The 22,146-nt window shown below is 40.8% G+C and overlaps 1 protein-coding gene across 1 annotated transcript in view; it reads left to right on the top strand.

Moving 5' to 3' along the window:
- The window catches only part of GSR (glutathione-disulfide reductase), a 34,527-nt gene extending 22,073 nt beyond the window's left edge, over window positions 1-12,454 (top strand). The window contains exons 8-13 of the mRNA XM_037526007.1: window positions 3,619-3,705; window positions 5,207-5,365; window positions 9,406-9,517; window positions 10,701-10,832; window positions 11,319-11,452; window positions 12,240-12,454. Of these exons, the coding sequence (XP_037381904.1) occupies window positions 3,619-3,705; window positions 5,207-5,365; window positions 9,406-9,517; window positions 10,701-10,832; window positions 11,319-11,452; window positions 12,240-12,389 (774 nt within the window). The 3' untranslated portion in view covers window positions 12,390-12,454. The remainder of the gene's footprint in view (window positions 1-3,618; window positions 3,706-5,206; window positions 5,366-9,405; window positions 9,518-10,700; window positions 10,833-11,318; window positions 11,453-12,239) is intronic.
- The last annotated feature ends 9,692 nt before the right edge of the window (window positions 12,455-22,146 follow it).

Genomic DNA, 22,146 nt, shown 5'->3' with positions numbered 1-22,146 from the left:
GAAGTCAGCCGTTTTGGTCCATGTGGGGCTTTATCCCAGCTATTTGAATTAGGCGTTATGTGCTTCCCAGATATCAGCTGCTATTGATTTTTGATACTAATGATTTTTGTGTCATCATACTAGTTGGTAGTTTCATCATAAGGTGGTAGCTAATATCAAATACCTTAATAAGGAGACACAGAGGTTTAAATATAAATACTAAATTGAACAGGCTATCTGGTTAATCTCTTATTCTGAAAATCAGTTTCATATGATCATATAGTGCTGGATTGTTAATATTTAATCAAGACATTTGCTAAATTCTCTGCATGAAAAGGAAACTTATTAAAAATATTTGCCGACCAATATTATGACAGCATTATTCACAATGTCAAGAAATGGAAGCAACCCCAATGTCCATTGATAGATGAATGGATAAGCAAAATGTGGTATATTCATACAGTGGAATATAATTCAGCTTTAAAATGGAAGGATGGGGCCTCCCCGGTGGCGCAGCGGTTGAGCGCTGGGTTGCGAAGCTGCCCGCGGCCTCTGCGGCGCCGGTTCGATCCCCGGCTGCTCCCCGGCCACCGGAGGAGGGTCCCACATGGCGTGCAGACTTCTCCTGCCGCCCGCTGCTCCCCTCAGCAGTGTACTTCGGTCCTTCTGCCTGCTCTGCTCCCCGCTCTGGCTCTGGTGAATTCTCTCACCCTCCCGCGCTTCTGACTGTACCCAGTGCATGTATAACCAAACAAACAAACCAGCAAACAAATAAATAAAGCATGCCTCTATAAAATAAAATAAAATAAAATAAAATAAAATGGAAGGATGCTCCGACATGCCACAATATGGATGAACCTTGAGGATATTATGTGAAATAAAATAAACCAGACCAAAAAAAGTCAAATATTGCAGTGACTCCCCCGCCTTGTATGAGCATGTAGAACAGTCAGACTTATAGACAGAAAGTAGAATGATGGTTTTCAGGAAATTGGGGGAGGAAGAAAAATGGTGAGTTTTTCAATGGGTATAAAGTTTCCATTTTGAAATGAGAAAAAGTTCTGGGGATTTGTTATACAACAGTGTGAAATATACTTAACACTATGTAACTGTGAATTTAAAAATGGTGAAATTGGTAAATTTAATGTTACATATTTTTTAACCACAATTTAACAAAATAATAAAGCTTATAGATTGTCTACTCAAACCATATTTTATAGAGTAGGAAATTAAACCCAAATAAGGTTTATGATTGCTCATTGGTGTCAAAACTGAGAGTAAATTAAGGTTTCAGAATGCCCAGGCCAGTATTTGTTCTGCTAAAATTCAACTTCCATGTTTGTCATTACTTGATGAGATACTGTCTTTTATGTTTTGTTGCTTGGTGACTGAGCACCAATGGGTTGTGGCACGGTATTGGAGCTTTCAGAGACATGGCAGTAACAAGAGCATTGGCCTAAGTTCTGGCCCCTAAGAATCTGGCTTTTCATGTCAAGTTCATGTCAAGAACTAGGGCTCATTTTGTCCTGCCTTTGGGATAGGATTTATAAGATCTCTGAACACTCAAATGCTGTGATATTAATTCTTGATTATTTGAGCAAATGGAAAAGGAAAAAGAAAACCAAAATCCTAGTTAGCGTGCACTCCAAGGAACTTTCTGGCTTTTAGACTTGCCATATAATTAACTCCCAGAGGCTTTATGTCCTGAGCCATGTTTTTCGTTGATAAACTTTGTTTTGCATTGTTGGGCTTTATCCAGCAAATTGGATGGGAGGAGAAAGTCAGAGGGATGCTAGTCTGAATGTAATTTATAATATATATAATATATAATAAGTAACTAAATCACAGAAGTTTAGCAGAGTGGATGATTCCTGCATTTGTCGAGAGCCACATCTACTTGACTTTTGCCCTCTCCTACCCCCAATGGATGAGACTCATCCTCCTTCTTCTCCTTGTCCCAGGGTACTTTTATTCTAGCTCTACTCTGAATAACCCATGTCAGTTTACTTTTACCTTGCCTGGGGTGCATTTCATGTGTGGTATCACATAATCTCTAGAGAAAAAAAAAATATGAGGCCTAAGTAAAGTTAGACAGCAACGACTATTTTATTTATTTTTTTTTTTTAATTTTTTTTTTTTTTATAGAGGCATGTTTTATTTATTTATTTTATTTGTTTGTTTTGTTTTTACATGCACTGGGTACAGTCAGAAGCATGGGAGGGTGAGAGAATTCACCAGAGCCAGAGTGGGGAGCAGAGCAGGCAGAAGGACCGAAGTACACTGCTGAGGGGAGCAGCGGGCGGCAGGAGAGGTCTGCGCGCCATGTGGGACCCTCTTCCGGTGGCCGGGGAGCAGCCGGGGATCAAACCGGCGCCGCAGAGGCCGCGGGCAGCTTCGCAACCCAGCGCTCAACCGCTGCGCCACCGGGGAGGCCCAGCAACGACTATTTTAAAGAATACTTTTCTCTAATAACATCAATAACGATTTCTCTAGGATAGTAATGGAAGCCATCATTGGAACATTGAAATCCAACTGGAAAAAATATAATGGGAATTTTGAAAAAGAATAACAATCCTGACAGCAAAAACAGATTATTATGTTGATTCTATTATTTCAATCATGTTATGCTACAGAATTCATGTAGCTCTTAATTAACTCAAGGTTTCATAAGATTCTCATTTTCATTGAACTTCACAAGGCAAGCAGTGGTCATGGTCCTAGTGGTGCTTTTAAATGGCTTCCACATTTGTAGGGTGAGAAAAAGCAAGTGCATAATATTGTGGAAAGAACTTGACCTGAAGAATCAGACCCATGTCAATTCGAATCTTAACTCTAGTCCTTTCTAGTGAAAATCACTCCACTTCTTGAAATCTCAGCTTCCTCATCAGAAAAGTAAAATTATATGATTAGAAGGATTTGAGGATAGATTACACTTGACTTTTCTGCCTAGATTTTGGAGATAAGGAGTTTTTTTGTTTGTTTTTTTTTTTAAGATTTATTTATTTATACAAGCACTGGGTACAGTCAGAAGCGTGGGAGGGTAAGAGAATTCACCAGAGCCAGAGCGGGGAGCAGAGCAGACAGAAGGTCCGAGGTACACTGCTGAGAGGAGCAGCGGGCGGCAGGAGAGGTCTGCGCGGACATGTGGGACCCTCCCTCCGGTGGCCAGGGAGCAGCCGGGAATCGAACCTGCACTGCAGAGGCTGCGGGCAACTTCGCAACCCAGCGCTCAACCACTGCGCCACCGGGGAGGACCTGGAGATAAGGAGATTTTGTGAAAGAATCTTCCCATAAGTCATCAGAAGGAAAATTGACCTTAAAATACTGAAAGGGAAAAGAGTCTGGTCTTTAAACTTACAGAAATAAAGAAGCAAACTTGGGAGCAGAGGAACATGGCAAAGATAGTAGAGGTATGAAGATCTAAAGTCTGAAACAGAGGTTGGTGAAATTTGGTGTAATAGAGACATTGGTAGCAACTTAGGAAAACAGAGGACTTATTAAAACCCTATTCACCATGTGGAGGAAGGATATAAGAGGAAGGATAATACTGAAATTTCCCTTCAAAGTTTATAACAGATCTCTAATCAAGTTTTATTTCTTTCCTACCACCCTCCCAATGCTGCCTCTGTTTGTATATAGGTACTTCGAAATTTTGATTCATTAATCAGTTCAAACTGCACCGAAGAGTTGGAGAATGCTGGCATAGAAGTCCTGAAGTTCTCCCAGGTACGACTAAGCCCCGGGAATGCTTACAGCCTTTGCTGATCTATCGGTGATGAATCACATTTCTTTGCTTTTGGCTTCATCCAATTAGCTTTATAAACAAACTCTGTATCTATTCCTTTCAGTAGTACAACCAGTTCTTTATCCTAAGAAGGTGTATCTCCCATTAATGTTAGTGAAGTCAGGGCATAATAGATTAGAATAATGGTGGTTGCATTTAGTTTATCAGAACTGAAACTTTAATTTTTGTGTTCAGCTACCATACTGAACATACTTAGTTCTCAAAAAATATTGTGGAGTTTATTTTTTTTTTATTTGTTTGTTTGTTTGCTTGTTTTGTTTATACATGCACTGGGTACAGTCAGAAGTGCGGGAGGGTGAGAGAATTCACCAGAGCCAGAGCGGGGAGCAGAGCAGGCAGAAGGACCGAAGTACACTGCTGAGGGGAGCAGCGGGCGGCAGGAGAGGTCTGCGCGCCATGTGGGACCCTCCTCCGGTGGCCGGGGAGCAGCCGGGGATCGAACTGGTGCCGCAGAGGCCGCGGGCAGCTTCGCAACCCAGCGCTCAACCTCTGTGCCACCGGGGAGGCCCTGTGGAGTTTATTTTTAAAGTATATTGTTCTTAGGTTCCATAGACAGAATTACAAAGTACTTGAGCTCTCAGGGAATCACCTAAATTTCAAGGTTTTCATTTCTTAAAGAAATGAAAAATGATTGTAATTGTAAAGATTGTAAATGATTGTAAAGAATGTAAAAATGATTCTCTTTGCCATAGCTTCACCCTTTCAGCAAAGGTCATGTCAGGTGAAACGATGAATGTGAACATGCTTTGTGAATGTAAAAATGCTAGTTGGTGGTAGCAGTCAGCGTCAGAGTCACCTTTGGATCTTCACTGAACTCTAGACTGGCCTCACTCCCCTAGCTTGATCTTAACCCCTTTCCCATTCTGTAAAATGCACAGTTTAAAATACCTAGTTTTAGGACCTCCCAGGTGGTGCAAGGGTTAAAGACAGTGCTATCAAGCTATGGCCAGCCACTGCAGCATAAGTACTGAGTTCGAGTTTGATCCATGGTCAGGGAGCTACCCACATGGTGCAGCAGACCTCTCCTGTCTCACCTGCTGCTCCCCTCAGCAGTGTATTTCAGTAGATCCACCTGTTCTACTTCCCACTCTGTCTCTGGTGAATCCTCCCACCCCACCCCCTGCACCTCCTGCCTACACCCCAGTTTTTGTATGTCTAAATAAATAAATTTTTGAAAAAAAAAAACCTGGTTTTAAGCTGAAGCATCATGGTAGTGACATGAGCTGACATGTCTCATCATTAACTGTGATTTGTGGCAATCTGGGAAAAAGGCTGGGTTCCAGGGAGTATGAGTGGCCTTTGGGAGAAGTCAATGTGTCAATGAGTAATATTCAGTGGGGTTTTTTTTCAATGTTTAAGATTCTAGTTTGCTCTTCATTTGCTTTGCCTCCTCCCTCATTAACACATTTTATTTGTCAGTAGATCAAGGAGGTTAAGAAGACGTCTTCAGGTTTAGAACTCTGTATGATCACTTCAGTCCCTGGTAGGAAGCCCACCTTGACCACGATTCCAGATGTTGACTGTCTGCTCTGGGCCATTGGGCGGAACCCAAATTCCAGGAGCCTGAATTTAGACAAACTGGTAAGATGACTTAGTCTGCCCAGAACATTCCTGAATCTGTTTTTTTCCACCTGTGCTTTCCCACCACCATCCCCTGTGTCCCAAAACTTACGTGGGTTCTCTTAGATTCTCTTTACTCCTTGCATGCAGTTTGTCATAAAATCCCATTGCTTTTTCCTTTGAATTAAAAGAAGATTCTTTTTCCTTTCTAGTGCCTTCACCTTGTGTCAGATCCCCACCACCTAATCTAGGCTGCCCAACAGTTTCTTGGCTAACATCACCTCCTCAGAGGTTTCCTTTTTACTATGATACTTGTTTATTTAAAGCCCTGTAATTATTCCTTATTGAGTGCAGCTCTAATCCCAATTGCTGGGTGTGTAACTCATTCTAGACAATTGTGATACTCAAGGTTGGGAACAGACATGAAGCAGATCTACCAGTGCTATAATTAGTATTCTTATTTGTTCGTTAAATTTTGAAGGAAAGTGGTTATACTAGCTTGCGGCATGGGTCCCAGAGTTTGACCCAGTTTTGAACCTTAGTGCCATTATTTCCAGTTGCATGGCCTTAAGCGAGCAGTTTAATTACTCTAAAATTTCAATGGCTTCACTTAAATATGGGAATAAAAATAGTATTTGCCTCATTGGGTTATGGAGAAAGGTATGTAAGAAAGCACAGCAACATAATTAACTTAGATACTGACTAATTTCCATTTAAAAAAAATAATTATTCCCTTATTATAAGATTTTTATTTTATTTATTTGTGCATAAAAGAACTGGAGTGTAGGCCAGAGGTGTGGGGGTTGAGAGGATTCACCAGAGACAGAAGAGGGAGCAGAACAGGTGAATTTACTGAAATACACTGCTAAGGGGAGCAGTGGGCAAGACAGGAAAGGTCTGCTGCACCATGTGTGGGTTAGTTCGCTGGCCGGGATTGAACTCAGGCTGTAGAGGTGATGGTGCTGAAAGTTAACCCCTAGGCTACCAGGGAGGCTCTAATTTAAGCATAATAACCATTCTTAGCATAATAACCAACTGTTATTGATGAGATGATTTTTCTAATTTGCCATCCTACTCTTAATATTTTACATGTTTGAAATTTTTGTATTTGATGGAGCCTCTTGAACAGTGTGGAACATTATAATATATGTTCTAATATTAATGTGTTACAGTGTGAGTTCCCTTTTTTGTCAAAGGTATTTTTCACCATTAAAAAAATATTAGGTGGTGGGGCCTCCCCGGTGGCGCAGTGGTTGAGCGCTGGGTTGCGAAGCTGCCCGCGGCCTCGGCAGCGCCGGTTCAATCCCCGGCTGCTCCCCAGCAACCGGAGGAGGGTCTCACATGGCGCGCAGACCTCTCCTGCCGCCCGCTGCTCCCCTCAGCAGTGTACTTCGGTCCTTCTGCCTGCTCTGCTCCCCGCTCTGGCTCTGGTGAATTCTCTCACCCTCCCACACTTCTGACTGTACCCAGTGCTTGTATAAACAAAACAGACAAACAAAATAAATAAATAAAAAACATGCCTCTATAAAAAAAAAAAAGGCTAATAAATCTTTCAAAAAAAAGATTTTAAAAAAAATATATTAGGTGGTGTGCAGACCTCTCCTGCCATCCACTGCTCCCCTCGGTGGTATACTTCGTCAGTCTGTCTGTTCTGCTCTCCGCTCTGACTCTGGTGAATTCTCTCACCCTCCCGCGCTTCTGACTGTATCCAGTGCTTGTATAAATAAATAAATAAAATCTTATTAAAAAAAAATATTAGGGAGGGGGACTCCCTGGTGGCGCAGGGGTTAAAGTCAGCACTATCAAGCTATCTGCATCAACTGCAGCATGAGTTCAATCCCAAGCTAGGGAGCTAACCCACATGGCATAACAGACCTCTCCTGTCTTGCCTGCTGCTCCCCTCAGCAGTGTTTTCTATAGATCCACCTGTTGTGCTCCTCTGTCTCTGGTTAATCCTCTCACCCCACAACACTACACTTCTGGCCTACACCCCAGTTCTTGGATGCATAAATAAATAAATCTTTTTAAAAAACTAAATAAATAAAATTTAAAAATACCAAGGAAATATTTTAGTTGTTTTTAATCTCATTGTTCAATGAGGTTTAGTAAAAACTAGTTGTCTATTTTCATGTTAACAATACTAGTCATCCAACTTTTTACCTCTTAGCTATTTTGCCTTTGTACTGATGTAGGTTTTGGTAGGTTCAGTTTTCAACTGTATTTGCTGAAATCTTTTTTAATGAGGGAGAATTTTTCATTTACATTCAGTATTATGATATATTTGTATAATGCAATTTAAATTATTACTATGTATATGTCTTGTCAATATGTATGTAGTCTTGTCAGTAGCTCTTTGAGGGGGTTAAGGTAAGGAAACTAACCACACAAGGAGCATAAATAATTCATTGGGCTTTTAAACTCTAGGGATAGGAAGGATATCTATATTATGTACCACTGTATGCACAGTGACTAGGTTGATGCCTCATTTGTATTAGAAGCTCAGATATTTCTTGATAAATACTAGGTGTCTGTCCAAGGTCTCATTACTTGTTAGTGGATTAGTAGATATTAACGTAGGTCTCTATTGGCTCTTAACTACCATGCTACCTACTGCCCACTTTCCGCTAGCTGTGTGTGGAAAAACTTGCTACTTCTTACATGGGAATGTACACACTTCGGATCTGCTGAGCCCTAAGATGAACATGACCCATTATGTTGGAGCAAAATTTCTCTCATTATTTAGGAAAAATAGCTTAAAGGAAGCATCTATATGTATATCAGAGTAGAATATATACCCTGCTTTGATTTTTAAAGATAAACTTGTAAGGCTTAAAGAAATTTGTTTTTGATGACTGTTTCAGGCTCTGCCCTGGTAATGTGAGAGCCTCCTTTAGTAGGGGTGCTTCAGTGGAAAAAGTTGAAAAGCACTGTCTTAGATGGACTGTACAGGGATAGCAAGTAGCACATCTTATAGTTAGGTGATTCCTTTTAACTTTTACCTGTCAGTTGAATTGTATGTTGCAAAGTCAAGTTCTATTAAAAAAAACCTCAAAAATGATACAATATTTACCTTTTAAATTAAACAAAAGATATGGAACAAAAAGCCCCACTTCCTTTAAAAAGTGGGGGCAGGCCTGACCTTGGTGCCCTGTAAGTGGCAACTCTAGGCTTTTTGTTTTTATTGCTTTATTCACTTTTTTGGTTGGTCTCGTACTGAGTTTATTTACAAAAGATGTATTTTGTTGAACCAAATATTAAAATGGAAAACATCAAGGCCTCCTTGGTGGTGCAGGGGTTAAAGTCTCAGCTGTATCAAGCTGTCACCAGCCACTGCAGCATGAGTTGCGTCCCTAGCCAGGGAGCTAACCCACATGGCGCAGCAGACCTCTCTTGTCTCACTTGCTGCTTCCCTCAGCAGTGTGTTTCAGTCAGTCTGCCTGTTCTGTTCCCCACTCTGTCTCTGGTGAATCCTCTCACCCCTCTCTCCACACCTCTGGCCTACACCTCAGCTCTTGTATACATAAATAAGTAAAATAAATCTTTTTAAAAAAGAACAACAACAACAAAAAAGAAATCACAAGATTCAATGAATGATGATGAAAACATCTTAACAAGCTGGCTTTTTTTTAAATGGAGTTTCCATTTTATTTATTTTTCAAAAGATTTATTTTATTTATTCATATAAGAGCTGGGGTATAGACCAGAGCTGGGGTGTAGACCAGCGGTGCGGGGAGGTGAGAGGATTCACCAGAGACAGAATGGGGAGCCGAACAGGCGACTGACTGAAATAAACTGCTGAGGGGAGCAGCAGGCAAGACAGGAGAGGTCTGCTGTGCCATGTGGGTTAGCTCCCTGGCTGGAATCAAACTTGTGCTGCACTGGCTGCTGATAGCTTCATAGTGCTGAGACATAACCCCTGCACCTCCAAGGAGGCCCGAATCTTGTGCTTTCTTCAAGATTCAGGTTGAAGAGTTTCCTGAAGTGAGGTAGAGCCAGAGATTTGATCTGCTGGTTTTTGTAGATAGGCCATATACTTACATGATGTCCCTTCACAATTTTAGGGCATTCAAACTGATGACAAAGGTCATATCACAGTAGATGAATTCCAGAATACTAATGTAAAAGGCATCTATGCGGTTGGGGATGTGTGTGGAAAAGCTCTTCTGACTCCAGGTAATGTTCCTTATCCTCTCGGGCAAGAGCAACCCTGTGTGTTACATAGGAATATTCAGCCTTTGATAGTCAAGTCAACTTAAGCAAAGTGAAAAGGATGAGTGTCATATTGTCAAAATGATTAGAATGTGTTGAAACAGATGTTTATTGGATTCCTAACATTTTCTGAATATGTATTTTTCCTTAAAAGCCATTTTAAATGCTTAATGAAGACTGGATTTTTTATATGGATGCTATGGTCACTCTCTGACGAACATTATAATAAGTTAGAATCTGAGTTGTTTGACAGTGGAAAAAGTGGCTTTGGAAAGAAGTAATTAATAATGGTGTTCTTGTATGAAAGTTCATTTTCAATAAATCAATACTGTTCCTCACTCCCTGAATCCCATATTTCAACCTACTTCCTAGGTAACTATTTCATGCTGCTTGTGCCACTTTTTTATCAGTAACAATCACTCCATCAGCTTTCACTCTGTAATCTATGTGACTTCAACTTTCAAAAATGGCCCAGTGTCTCTCCTCAGCATGAAAACTTAACCCAGTCACACACCCAAAGCCTTATAATGCCTTTAGGAATTTCTCTTAACAAAAGCAAAATAAGGAAGTTTCTAAAACTTCTTAACATGACCTAACAGTTGACATTATGTCAAAGTGATGAAAGTTTGTGGTGTATACTACTGATACCTTACTTGGGAAGAAAAACTGTCAATTTGAAAACAGTAAACAACTGATGCTTTTATTGAATTTAGGCATTCCCCCGATCCTAAATATAAGAATAAAAACAGGGTAAGAGAATAAACTTAAAAAAGTTTATAAAAATAAACTAAAATATTGTACTGTGAAATGAATATGGTAATGATACACAGCTGAAGATTGAAACTAATGTAGTTTGTTCAGTAAATTTTAAATAAAAGTAACATTCTCAGTAGGTAAATTTCTAGATAATTGGGACTTGTAAATGTGTCTTTTGTGTGCATGCCAAGATTGTACAGAATATGTGTAAGCTCATAGTTTTGAATTGTTAGCTAAGGCATTTGTCTTTATTATGTTGAACTGGATATTATAATGAGTATTGGCATAAAGCTTTGTAAGTATGTTAAGCCAGATAAATAAATGGTTAGAACCATTTTGCTGTGTTAAGATGAAAAATAAGCCAAACTCTGATTTTACTGTATCTTTGCAGTTGCAATAGCTGCGGGCCGAAAACTTGCCCATAGACTTTTTGAATGCAAAGAAGATTCTAAATTGGACTATAGCAACATTCCCACAGTTGTGTTCAGCCACCCTCCTATTGGGACAGTGGGACTCACAGAAGGTAGATATTTACAAACAAAGGTCATTTATGATTTCCTTCTCTCCCCTGCAAAATCTTTATTCATTTTAAATTAAGATGACATTGGTTTACAACTGTATATTTTAGGAGTACAGGTTCATACCTTTTCAAATGTGTGTTACCATACTACAAATACCATCAAAGTCCTAATAACCCTCCCCCACAGTTCCCCTTATTCAAATTTTGTCAGTTATATATTAAATGTGATTTAACATTTTTTTTCTCAAGTCCTGGTTTTAGTCCAAGGTAATGCATTGCATTTAGTTTTCATATCTCTCCTTTAACTAAGAAGAAAAATTGTTCATCTTTTCTTTTGTCTTTTGTGACTTGAACATACATCATTTGTGATGTTGTTTACTATTTTTCCTCGTGATTTAATTCAGGTTATATATTTCTAGCCATCTTTCCTTATGATAGCTCATTGTTATTGTTTAGTTTTTGACAAATGCTTTATTCTGTGCATTATAGATGAGGCCATTTATAAATATGGAAAAGAAAATGTGAAGACCTATTCAACCACCTTTACCCCAATGTATCATGCAGTTACCAAAAGGAAGACAAAATGTGTAATGAAAATGGTTTGTGCCAACAAAGAGGAAAAGGTATGGGGGAAGTCTAGTAAGCTAAAAGTGTCTTGAAGGTTGATGGAAATGAGGTATTTTGATGTATTGGTGAGGGAAGAGAACTAATTAATTAGTTAAGCTTTCCGTGATTCAGCTGGTACAGTTTTACTTTTATCTGTATGTGAATGGATGGATGGATGATTGATAGACAGACAGACAGACGCTTTATACTATTTCCCTTAGAAAGAGGGTTCTGCTACATTCATAGGGGGGATATTTGAAAGCCACAAAAAGCTGCCATTGACTAATAGACCACAATAGATAGGAAACTAAGAAATATTGATAAATTTAAGAATGTAATGCTAAGTAAATTTAAATGTAACATAACTAGTCAGTGAAGAGGAAGTTTTTTCAATAAAATTTTCATAGATTAATTAATTAGTTATCTACTTTATTTTTTAAGATTTTACTTTATTTATGCATATTAGAGCTCAGGTGTAGGCCAGAGGTGAGAGGGGTGAGAGGATTCACCAGAGACAGAGTGGGGAGCAGAAAAGGCAGACTGACTGAAATACACTGCTGAGGGGAGCAGCAGGCGAGACAGGAGAGGTCTGCTGTGCCATGTGGGTCAACTCCCTGGCTGGGGATTGAATTTATGCCACAGTGGCTGGTGATAGCTTGATAGTGCTGAGACTTTAACCCCTGCACAACCAGAAAGGCCCCAAGATAGGATAAAAGTTTTTTAGGTTGAAAATATCAGGTACTTCTCGTGAACTGTGTACCTAATAAAAATTTTTACAAGTGTTTTTCATTTTTTTCCCCATAGGTGGTCGGAATCCATATGCAAGGAATTGGGTGTGATGAAATGCTGCAAGGTTTTGCTGTTGCAGTCAAAATGGGAGCAACAAAAGCTGACTTTGACAACACAGTTGCCATTCACCCTACTTCTGCAGAAGAACTAGTCACACTTCGTTGAAAACTTGGCGATTCGAATGGTTGGCAGCTGGACAAGTAGACCATCAGAAATAAACCAAATCATTGTGTTTACTTACTGTTCCTATTTTATGTTTTCTGTATTGTAATCAGGATCTTTCCATAGTGTTAGTGTTCAGCACAATAATAGAACTTATTTATGTAATTGGAAATTTGTGATTGATTTTCACTTGATTACATCTTATAATAATGTTTTAATTTTTTTTTAATTTACAGCTCTGTGCTGATTTTTGTTTCACCCCCATCCCAAGTATAAAACTGTATGAAGTACAATTAAATTAATATACTTGAATGAATATAGCTTGCTAATTTTTATAGATGAAGGTGACCATAGCTCTTCACATTTAAATCATACAAATGTGTGGAATTTTTTTTTATAGATTTATCTTTATTTATTTATGCATGTAAGAACCAGGGTCCAGGCCAGAGGTGGAGGGGGATGAGAGACAGAGTGTGGAGCAGAACAGGCAGATCCACTGAAATACATTGCTGAGGGGAGCAGCGGGCAAGACAAGAGAGGTCTGCTGCGCCATGTGGGTTAGCTCTCTGCCCAGAGATCGAATCTAGATCAAACCCATGCCACAGTGGCTGGCTATGGCTTGATAGCACTGAGACTTAACCCCTGTGCCACGTGGAAGGCCCCTCCATGGAATTGTTTTTTTAAGCTAATAACTGTGCTCTGTGTATTGCAAGGCTGTTTCAAATATGTGACAGGGACCTAAGAATTTATAAGGGACTGCATCTCTTATTTGAATCTTTCTTTTCTTTCAAATGATGAAAATTGTGTTACTTTCATGAGATGTAAGTATATCAGACTTGGGAAAGATTGAGGAACTAGTTGTATAAGTGAGGGACATTTTATAAGTGATTCCTGCTTTCAGAAGGAGGGGGACTCAAAGTGCTTCAAGACTCTTCCTCCACTAAAAGTTGATAGTCCAATGAATGATTTCAATATTTGTGTGTGTTGTCACTTTTTTTTTCCTGAAAACTATTCCCAAAATTTTGAAAATAAAATCATAGCCTTTCCTTGATGTGTTGTTATGAACATATGGGTACCAGTTCATTTTCTAAGAATATTTCACTTTAGAGAATCAAATGCCCACAGTAAAGCTACCTAAGAAGGCTTTAAGTCCTTATTGGGGGGGAAAAGAGATTTCTCTTTTTATAGATAAACACCAGACGTAGTAAATTTAATGGTTGAGTTGGAAGAATAGTTTAAAAATCAATTAGGTTTTTAACTATTTCTATTAGCCATTACCAGCTAGCTGAGCTAGTTAGATTTGTCTTTGGCTTTCATTAATGACAGAGCTACTTACTTGTTTCAGTAAACTTTTACTGAATGTCTTTCTGGTTGGCCATTGCCATGCCTACATAACCACTGTACAACATAACGGTAGTAGGCCAAGGTTCTCTGCTCCACTCACCAGATGGCTTTTTCACCAAAGTTTGGGTGTGACTCCATAAGATACATCTACTTTAACACCATGTAATTTTGATTCAGGTATCCTTTGCACTGCCTGGTTTTGGTTTATAGTAAACCAGCATGAAAGTAACCTTTTCCAAGTTATAGTCTTCAGTGTTAGCAGACCTCAATTCTATACAACTGGTAAAGTCATCTAGCCTAATAGCCTCCATTGCACAAAGCCCTGGGGAAAGTGACAATGTATAAGGCAAGCACATTGTACAGTATGTGGCACATTGTAGGTGCTCTGGAGAGACTTACTGAAAGAAAGACATGGAACTTGCTTTCAAGTAGCCATATTGTCTAGAATAAGATAAAAATTTGGTTATATGGAGAATTTGGAATTTGAAGATTGTGGAGAAGGTCTGCGTGTAGAAGGAAGAGTGAGTCAGAATTGGGCAACATATACCTGGAAAATGGTAAGAGTTCAATTTGGCAGTAACATAAGAGGTGTGTGTGTGTGTGTGTGTGTGTGTGTGTGTGTGTGTGTTTAAGAACTGGGATGTAGGCCAGAGGGGCACTCCTGCCTGCCATGTGCCTGATAAATCCCAATAAAAGCCTGCAAAAGCCACTGAGGGCTCCAGGACTCCTCCTTTACCTGGTCTGCTAGGTCAGAAAACCTGCCCTGTGTCCTCCCTGTCCTGCCCCCTACAATTGGCGTAAGTCAGCAAGATGATCCATGCAGACGGGTACGAAGCCCTCCGAAGACCTCTGGAGCAGACCAAGAGCCTGTGACAACGCTGGAGGCGTCATGGCGGCACAGGAGATGGACAAGCTCCGGGAGCAGAACAGGCAGACAGACGAAATACACTGCTGAGGGGAGTAGACCTGTCCTGTGTCTCCCGCTGCTCCCCTCTTCGGCTTGGGCTCCACCCCAAGGCACATTCCCCACCTGTCCCCCAAGGACGGGTTCCTCAGCTCCTCACCCTCACTTGACAATGAGCAGGGCATCACCCACAGGTAACTTCACTGGCCTTCAACATATTTAAGCTGCGTAACAGCCACTCAGGGCTTCCCAAGCTTGGCCTCAGCTTTTGCCTTCTCAGTTGGCTTTTTCTCTGCCTGACTGCAGAGAACTTGGCGAGGGCTTCCTCAGTCAACTGTGGGCTCTCATACCAAGGCCCACTGGCCATGCCTTGATTTTAAACGATACCATCCACCCTCACGGTCCCCAAAATGTAACAACCTGCCAAGGTTCCTCTGCCTTCTGGTGGGATTGTCAGTCCAAGTCCGTTAGTCCAAGTCCGTTGGGCCTCTCCCTGCATCAGCACTGGTGAGCTCCGAATTGTGGTACTCTTCACCAATTCTTGCTGTCTCAGGGGTCGTTGGCTGGTCCTCTAGGACCGTCTTCTCCAGGAGAGGTCTCGTCCTGTAGCTCCCGGACCTTGTCCAACTCCTGTGGGATTCTCGCCGGCCGGCCAGGATCGAACCCATGTTGCACAGGCTGCTAACAGCTTCACAGTGTGGCACTCAACCGCCTGCGCCACCAGGGAGGCCCCAGCAGTAACCATTTTATTATATCTGCTTCATGGGTTAGGATTTGGCAGCTTGAAGGATGACTCTTCTATGGGTGTTGACCAAGACTGGTTTTTATTTTTTTATTTATTTTTTTTTTTTTAAATATTAAATTTTATTTTTATATTCCCCCATACAATTGCAAACGCCCCATTCTGACCCCAATCCTTCCCCTCCCGCCCCCCACCCCCCAAAAAGTGTCTCTGGTTCATAGTTTTTTGTTGATTTTGATTTTCACTTTCTTATATTCATTTTCCTGGTCCCTTATTTAAGTTTTCTAGATTCCTGCTATGAGTGAGACCATCCGGTATTTTTCTTTTTCTTTTTGGCTTATTTCGCTGAGCATGATCCCTTCCAGTGCCATCCATGTTGCTGCAAATTGCATGTGTTTATCTTTTTTGAATGCTGAGTAATATTCCATGGTATATATGTACCACATCTTCTTGATCCAGTCATCTATTTTTGGGCATTTGGGTTGTTTCCAAAGCTTAGCTATTGTAAACAGTGCTGCTATAAACATAGGGGTGCAGGTGTTCTTTGGAATTGATGTTTCTGTGTCCTTTGGGTAAATACCTAGGAGTGGAATTGCTGGATCATATGGAAGCTCTATGTTTAGTAGGTCCAGAAATCTCCACACAGCTCTCCATAGTGGTTGGACCAGTTTGCACTCCCACCAGCAGTGCAGGAGAGTTCCTTTTTCTCCACATCCTCGCCAACATTTGTTGTTGCTAGTTTTTTTAATATGTGCCATTCTCACTGGTGTGAGATGGTATCTCATGGTAGTTTTGATTTGCATTTCCCTGATTACAAGTGATGTTGAACATTTTTTCATATGTCTGTTGGCCATTTGCATTTCCTCTTCAGAGAAGTTTCTTTTTAGCTCTTCTGCCCATTTTTTGACTGGATTATTTTCTTTGTTGTTGCTGAGTCTCATCAGCTCTTTGCAGATTTTTGTGATCAGTCCTTTATCATTAGTGTTGGGTGCAAAAATGTTCTCCCAGTTGGTGGGGTTTCTCTTTGTTTTTGTTATTGTCTCTTTTGCTGTGCAGAAGCTCTTTAATTTGATGTAGTCCCAGCTGTTTATCTTTCTCTTCACTATCACTGCTTTGGGTGATGTGTCTGTAAAGATGTCTTTGATGTGCAAATCCCGTAGTGTTTCGCCTATATTTCCTTCTATGTATTTTATGGTTTCAGGTCTTATGTCTAGTTCTTTAATCCATTTTGAGTTGATTTTTGTGTATGGTGTGAGGTAGTGGTCAAGCTTCATTCTTTTGCATGTAGCGACCCAGTTTTCCCAGCACCATTTATTGAACAAACTTTCTTTGCTCCAATGCATAGTCTTTGCTCCTTTGTCAAAGATTAGTTGACCATAAATCTGTGGGTTTATTTCTGGATTTTCTATTCGATTCCATTGGTCTGTATGTCTGTTCTTGTTCCAATACCATGCAGTTTTGATGATTATGGCTTTGTAGTATAGTTTGAAGTCTGGGAGTGTGATGCCTCCATTTCCTTCTTTTTTTTTCAGTAGAGCTTTGGCTATTCGGGGTTTTTGGTGATTCCATATGAATTTCATCAATAATTGTTCTATTTCTTTGAAGAATGCCATTGAGATTTTGATTGGAATAGCATTGAATCTGTATATTGCTTTTGGTAGGATGGCCATTTTAATAATGTTTATTCTTCCAATCCATGAGCAGGGGATGTCTTTCCATTTCTTTGTGTCTTCTTCTATTTCTTTTAACAGTGTTTTATAGTTTTCTTTGTATAGGTCCTTCACCTCTTTTGTTAGATTTATTCCCAAATATTTGATTTTTTTTGTTTCGATAATAAAAGGGGTGGTTTTTTTGATTTCTTCTTCTTCAGATTTATTGTTTGTGTATAGGAAGGCTACTGACTTTTGCGTGTTGATTTTGTATCCTGCCACTTTACTGAATTGATTGATGAGTTGAATTAGTTTTTCTGTGGAGATTTTGGGGTTCTCTATGTATATTATCATATCATCTGCAAATAGTGATAGTTTGACTTCTTTTTCCTATTTGGATTCCTTGGATGTCTTTCTCTTGTCTTATTGCTCTGGCTAGGACTTCCAGTATTATATTGAAAAGCAGTGGTGAGAGTGGACATCCTTGTCTTGTTCCAGATCTTAATGGAATTGCTTTCAGCTTTTCACCATTGAGAATGATACTGGCTGTTGGCTTGTCATAGATGGCCTTTATGATGTTGAGGTATGTTCCTTGTATCCCAAGAATTTCAAGGGCTTTTATCATGAATGGGTGTTGCACTTTGTCGAAAGCTTTCTCAGCATCTATTGATATTATCATATGGTTTTTATATTTCTTTTTGTTGATGTGTTGGATAACGTTGATTGATTTTCGGATGTTAAACCATCCTTGTGCCCCTGGAATGAATCCAACTTGGTCGTGGTGAATTATCTTATGGATACATTGTTGGATTCTGATAGCTAAAATTTTATTGAGGATTTTTGCATCAGTGTTCATTAGGGAGATTGGCCTATAGTTTTCCTTTTTTGTGTTGTCCTTATTCGGTTTTGGTATTAGTGTAATGTTGGCTTCATAGAACGTGTTTGGTATTGTCCCTTCCTTCTCAATTTTTTGGAAGAGTTTGTGAAGGATAGGCACTAATTCGTCTCTGAATGTTTGGTAGAATTCATTTGTAAATCCATCAGGTCCTGGGCTTTTGTTTTTGGGGAGGTTTTTAATTACCATTTCAATTTCGCTGCTTGTAATTGGTCTGTTTAGGTGTTCTATTTCTTCTTTATCTAGCTTTGGGTGATTGTAGAGTTGTAGGAATTTGTCCATCTCCTCTAGATTGTTGAACTTGTTTCCATATAACTGTTCATAGTAGTTACTGATTATTCTTTTGATTTCTGCTGTGTCCGTTGTGATTTCTCCTCTTTCATTTATGATTCTGTGTATTTGTGCTTTCTCCCTTTTTTCCTTTGTGAGCCTGGCTAGGGGTTTGTCTATTTTATTTATTTTTTCAAAGAACCAGCTCTTGGTTTCATTGATCTTTTGGATTGTTTTTTTAGTTTCAATTTCATTTATTTCTGCTTTGGTTTTTATTATTTCTTTTCTTCTACTGGTTCTGGGTTTTTTTGTTGTTCTTTTTCTAGATCTTTGAGCTTAGAGATTAGGTTGTTTCTTTGAGTTCTTTCTTGTTTTTTGATGTGAGCTTCTATTGCTATATATTTTCCTCTTATTACTGCTTTTGCTGCATCCCATACATTTAGGATATTGGTGTCCTCCTTGTCATTCAATTCAAAGAATTTTTTAATTTCTTCTTTGATCTCCTCGTTAGTCCAGTGGTCTTCCAGTAGTGTGGCTTTTAATCTCCATGAGGTAGGATAGTTCCTTGCCTTCTTTTTATGATTTATTTCTAGTTTGATGCCTTCGTGGTCAGAAAAGATGGTTGGTATGATTTCAATCTTGGTGTATCTGTTGATGTTTGTCTTGTGCCCCAGTATGTGATCGATCCTGGAGAATGATCCGTGTGCGCTTGAGAAAAATGTGTACTCCGTTTTTTTTGGGTTTAGTGTTCTATAGATGTCTGTTAAGCCCAAATGCTCTAGGTCCTTATTTAGAGCTTTAGTTTCTTTACTTATTTTTTGTCTTGTTGATCTATCCATTGTTGATAGTGGTGTGTTGAAGTCTCCCACTACATATGTGTTTTCTCTGATGTCTGTTTTCAGAGAGGACAACAGTTGTCTGATATATTTTGGTGCTCTTTCGTTTGGTGAGTATATGTTAATGAGTGTTATTTCTTCTTGAAGTATTGTCCCCTTAATCATAATGTAGTGACCATTGGGGTCTCTTTTTATTTTTTTGAGTTTGAAGTCTGTTTTATCTGATATAAGTATAGCTGTTCCTGCTTTCTTTTTTGGCCCATTTGCTTGTAGGATTGTTTTCCATCCTTTGACTTTGAGCCTATTTTTATCTTTTGTAGCTAAATGTGTTTCCTGGAGACAGCAAAAGGTTGGGTTTTGTTTCTTAATCCAGGCTGCAACTCTGTGTCTTTTTATTGAAGAGTTTAGTCCATTTACATTTAGAGTTAATATTGATATGTTAGCATCTGTATTTGCCATTATGTTTGTCTTTCCTTTGATTTTATTTATTTATTCTTTTAATAACTTTTTTTTTTTTTGGTCTTCTTTCGTTGTTATTTGTCCCTCTGAGGTTCTGGCTTTAGGATTCCTTGTAGTATTTTTTGGAGTGGGGGTTTAGTCGCAATGAAATTCCGGAGTTTCTCTTTGTCTGGGAAGGTCCATATTCTTTCTTCATGGAGGAAAGAGAGCTTTGCGGGATAGAGTATTCTTGGTTGGCATCTGTTTTCTTGGAGTCTGTTGACTATGTCCCTCCACTCTCTCCTTGCCCGTAGTGTTTCTTCAGAGAAGTCTGATGTCAGCCTGATTGGTTTTCCTTTGAATGTTATCTGTTTCTTCCCTCTTGTCAGCTTCATTATTTTTTCCTTGTCCTGGATTCTTGGGAGCTTTACTATTATGTGTCTTGCTGTGTTTTTCCTTTCGTCGTGGAAGTTTGGTGTTCTTCTTGCTTCTTGTATATCAATTTTCAGCTCCTTCTTCGCATTTGGGAAGTTCTCTTCAATTATATCCATGAATATTTTCTCTGTTCCTACATCTCTCTCCTCTCCTTCTGGAATTCCTATAACTCTTATATTTCCTTTCCTCATGGAGTCAGATAGTTCCCGAAGTCTTTCTTCATTCTTTTTCCTTCGTACTTCTCTTCCTTTTCTGTTTTGGTTCTTTTTATTTCTGTGTCTTCAAGATTACTTATTCGTTCTTCCATTTCATCTATTCTGCTTTCATTGCTTTTCCCAGAGTTCTTTAGTTCCTCCATTAATTCTTTGATCTCCTGCATTCTCTTACTTCCTCTTTAGGGACTCAATTTCCTTCTTCTGATCTATCACTTTTTTAATCATGGCAATTTTAAATTCTCTTTCTGGAAGGCTCAGAAGTTCTTCCAAGTTGCTGTCGTTGCAATCTGGGGAGTGGTTTTCTTTTTGTGGTGTGCTTCTTTCCTGAGGAGTTTTTAGGTTGCGTGTGGTTCTTCTACTCCCTACTGTCTGTTTTCTAATTTGTCGTATGCGTTGGACACTGTGTTGCTCGGACTGACTGACATCTTGGGTGAACTTCTCCGCTCCCCTCTGGCTCTTCCAGGAGCCATCTCTGTCTTCTGGGGGAGCTTTCTGCTGGTTTTAGGCAGTTTTTACTGAAGAAATGTCCCTGTTCTCAAATGGCGAAGCGGGATGCAGTCCCTGCGCCTCCGGTTTCAAGCACACTCTTCTGCGCACCCGGTCTGCCCCGGACGTGGGTGCCTGCTCCCTCTGTGGGCTCAGACTGCTGGTCGGAAGGGGCCTGGCGTGGAATAACTTCCCGGCTGGCCACTGGGTCCTCCAGAAACCTTCTGCCCTTTTCAAGCAGTCTTAAGAAATGTCCTGTTTATAGGGTGTTTAGTGATTTTTTTTTCCTGGTCGCTAGGTGGCGCCAGAGATCTCTCCTATTGTCCTTGGGGCTGTTTTTCGCCTCCCCCCACCCCGTGACAGAGAACAGAGCGGAATGGTAGGGTACACCTCAACAGCTTTGGGGTGCTGTGTCTGCCTTGTGCCCCACCGTCGTGGAGAAACCACGCCCCGAATTTTCATGCCCCGGGTCTCAGTTCAAAGCCCTCAGTTCCAGGACGCGGGAATGGCGCCTTTTGCGCAGCTCCCGTGCCTGGGCGCCTGGTTCCTGCTCACTCAGGGAGGGACCTTCACCTCAGTGAGGACCTCCCCGCGTCTCCCCGCAAGCCTAGGTCGTCTCCCCGCAAGCCTAGGTCGCAGGCGTGGGGACCTGGGCAGCCGCGATCCAGGTCTGCACTTGCTTTTCAAGCGCGCCAATTGCGCCGCTTTCCCGCGCCAGCTTACCGGCAGCCCGGGCTGTGTGCGTGTCTCCCGGGGTCTTTGTTCTTCTCTAATGGCGCCCGGAGCCGTTCGCTCGCCGCCGCGGCGGATCCTGCAGGGTTCGCCTCAGCTCCCGTTCACGGGGTGTGGTGGCTGCAATAGTTCCTTTCCACTCACAGTCCCGCTTGCTGCGTCGTTCGTTCTTGTGGGCCGTTTTGGTTTGTTGTTTTCCTCCTCTCTGCCGGTCGGAGAGTGCCGCCTCTGTGGGCGGGGGAGGGGAGCAGGGTTCTGCGCTTCCCTCCCTTCTGGTCCTCTTTTTTTTTTTTTTTTTTTATCTTTTTTTTTTTTTTTTTAATAGAGGCATGTTTTTATTTATTTGTTTGTTTGTTTGTTTTTTGTTTATACATGCACTGGGTACAGTCAGAAGCACGGGAGGGTGAGAGAATTCACCAGAGTCAGAGCAGGGAGCAGAGCAGGCAGAAGGACCTAAGTACACTGCTGAGGGGAGCAGCGGGCGGCAGGAGAGGTCTGCGCGCCATGTGGGACCCTCCTCCGGTGGCCGGGGAGCAGCTGGGGATCGAACCGGCGCCGCAGAGGCTCTGCGTGCAGCTTCGCAACCCAGCACTCAACTGCTGCGCCACCGGGGAGGCCCCCTTCTGGTCCTCTTTTATGGCCACTTTCTTCTTCGGGCAGTTTGCTGGCGTCACCCGTTTATCTTCCGTGTCCCAGTTCTCACTGGGACCTGCCGCTTTTCCTCCCTATTCACTTTTTTTAATGGGAGATCTTACTCGCAGCGTCTCCTCGCCGCCATGTTGCTCCGCCCCCTTTCCAAGACTGGTTTTTAAAC

The sequence above is a fragment of the Talpa occidentalis genome, unplaced genomic scaffold (assembly GCF_014898055.3).
Source record: "Talpa occidentalis isolate TD23 unplaced genomic scaffold, MPIMG_talOcc4v2.1 talOcc4.4, whole genome shotgun sequence".
NCBI classification, from domain to species: Eukaryota; Metazoa; Chordata; class Mammalia; order Eulipotyphla; family Talpidae; genus Talpa; species Talpa occidentalis.
The sequence above is the reverse complement of the archived record's forward strand: the minus strand, read 5'-3'. Positions and strand labels throughout refer to the sequence as shown.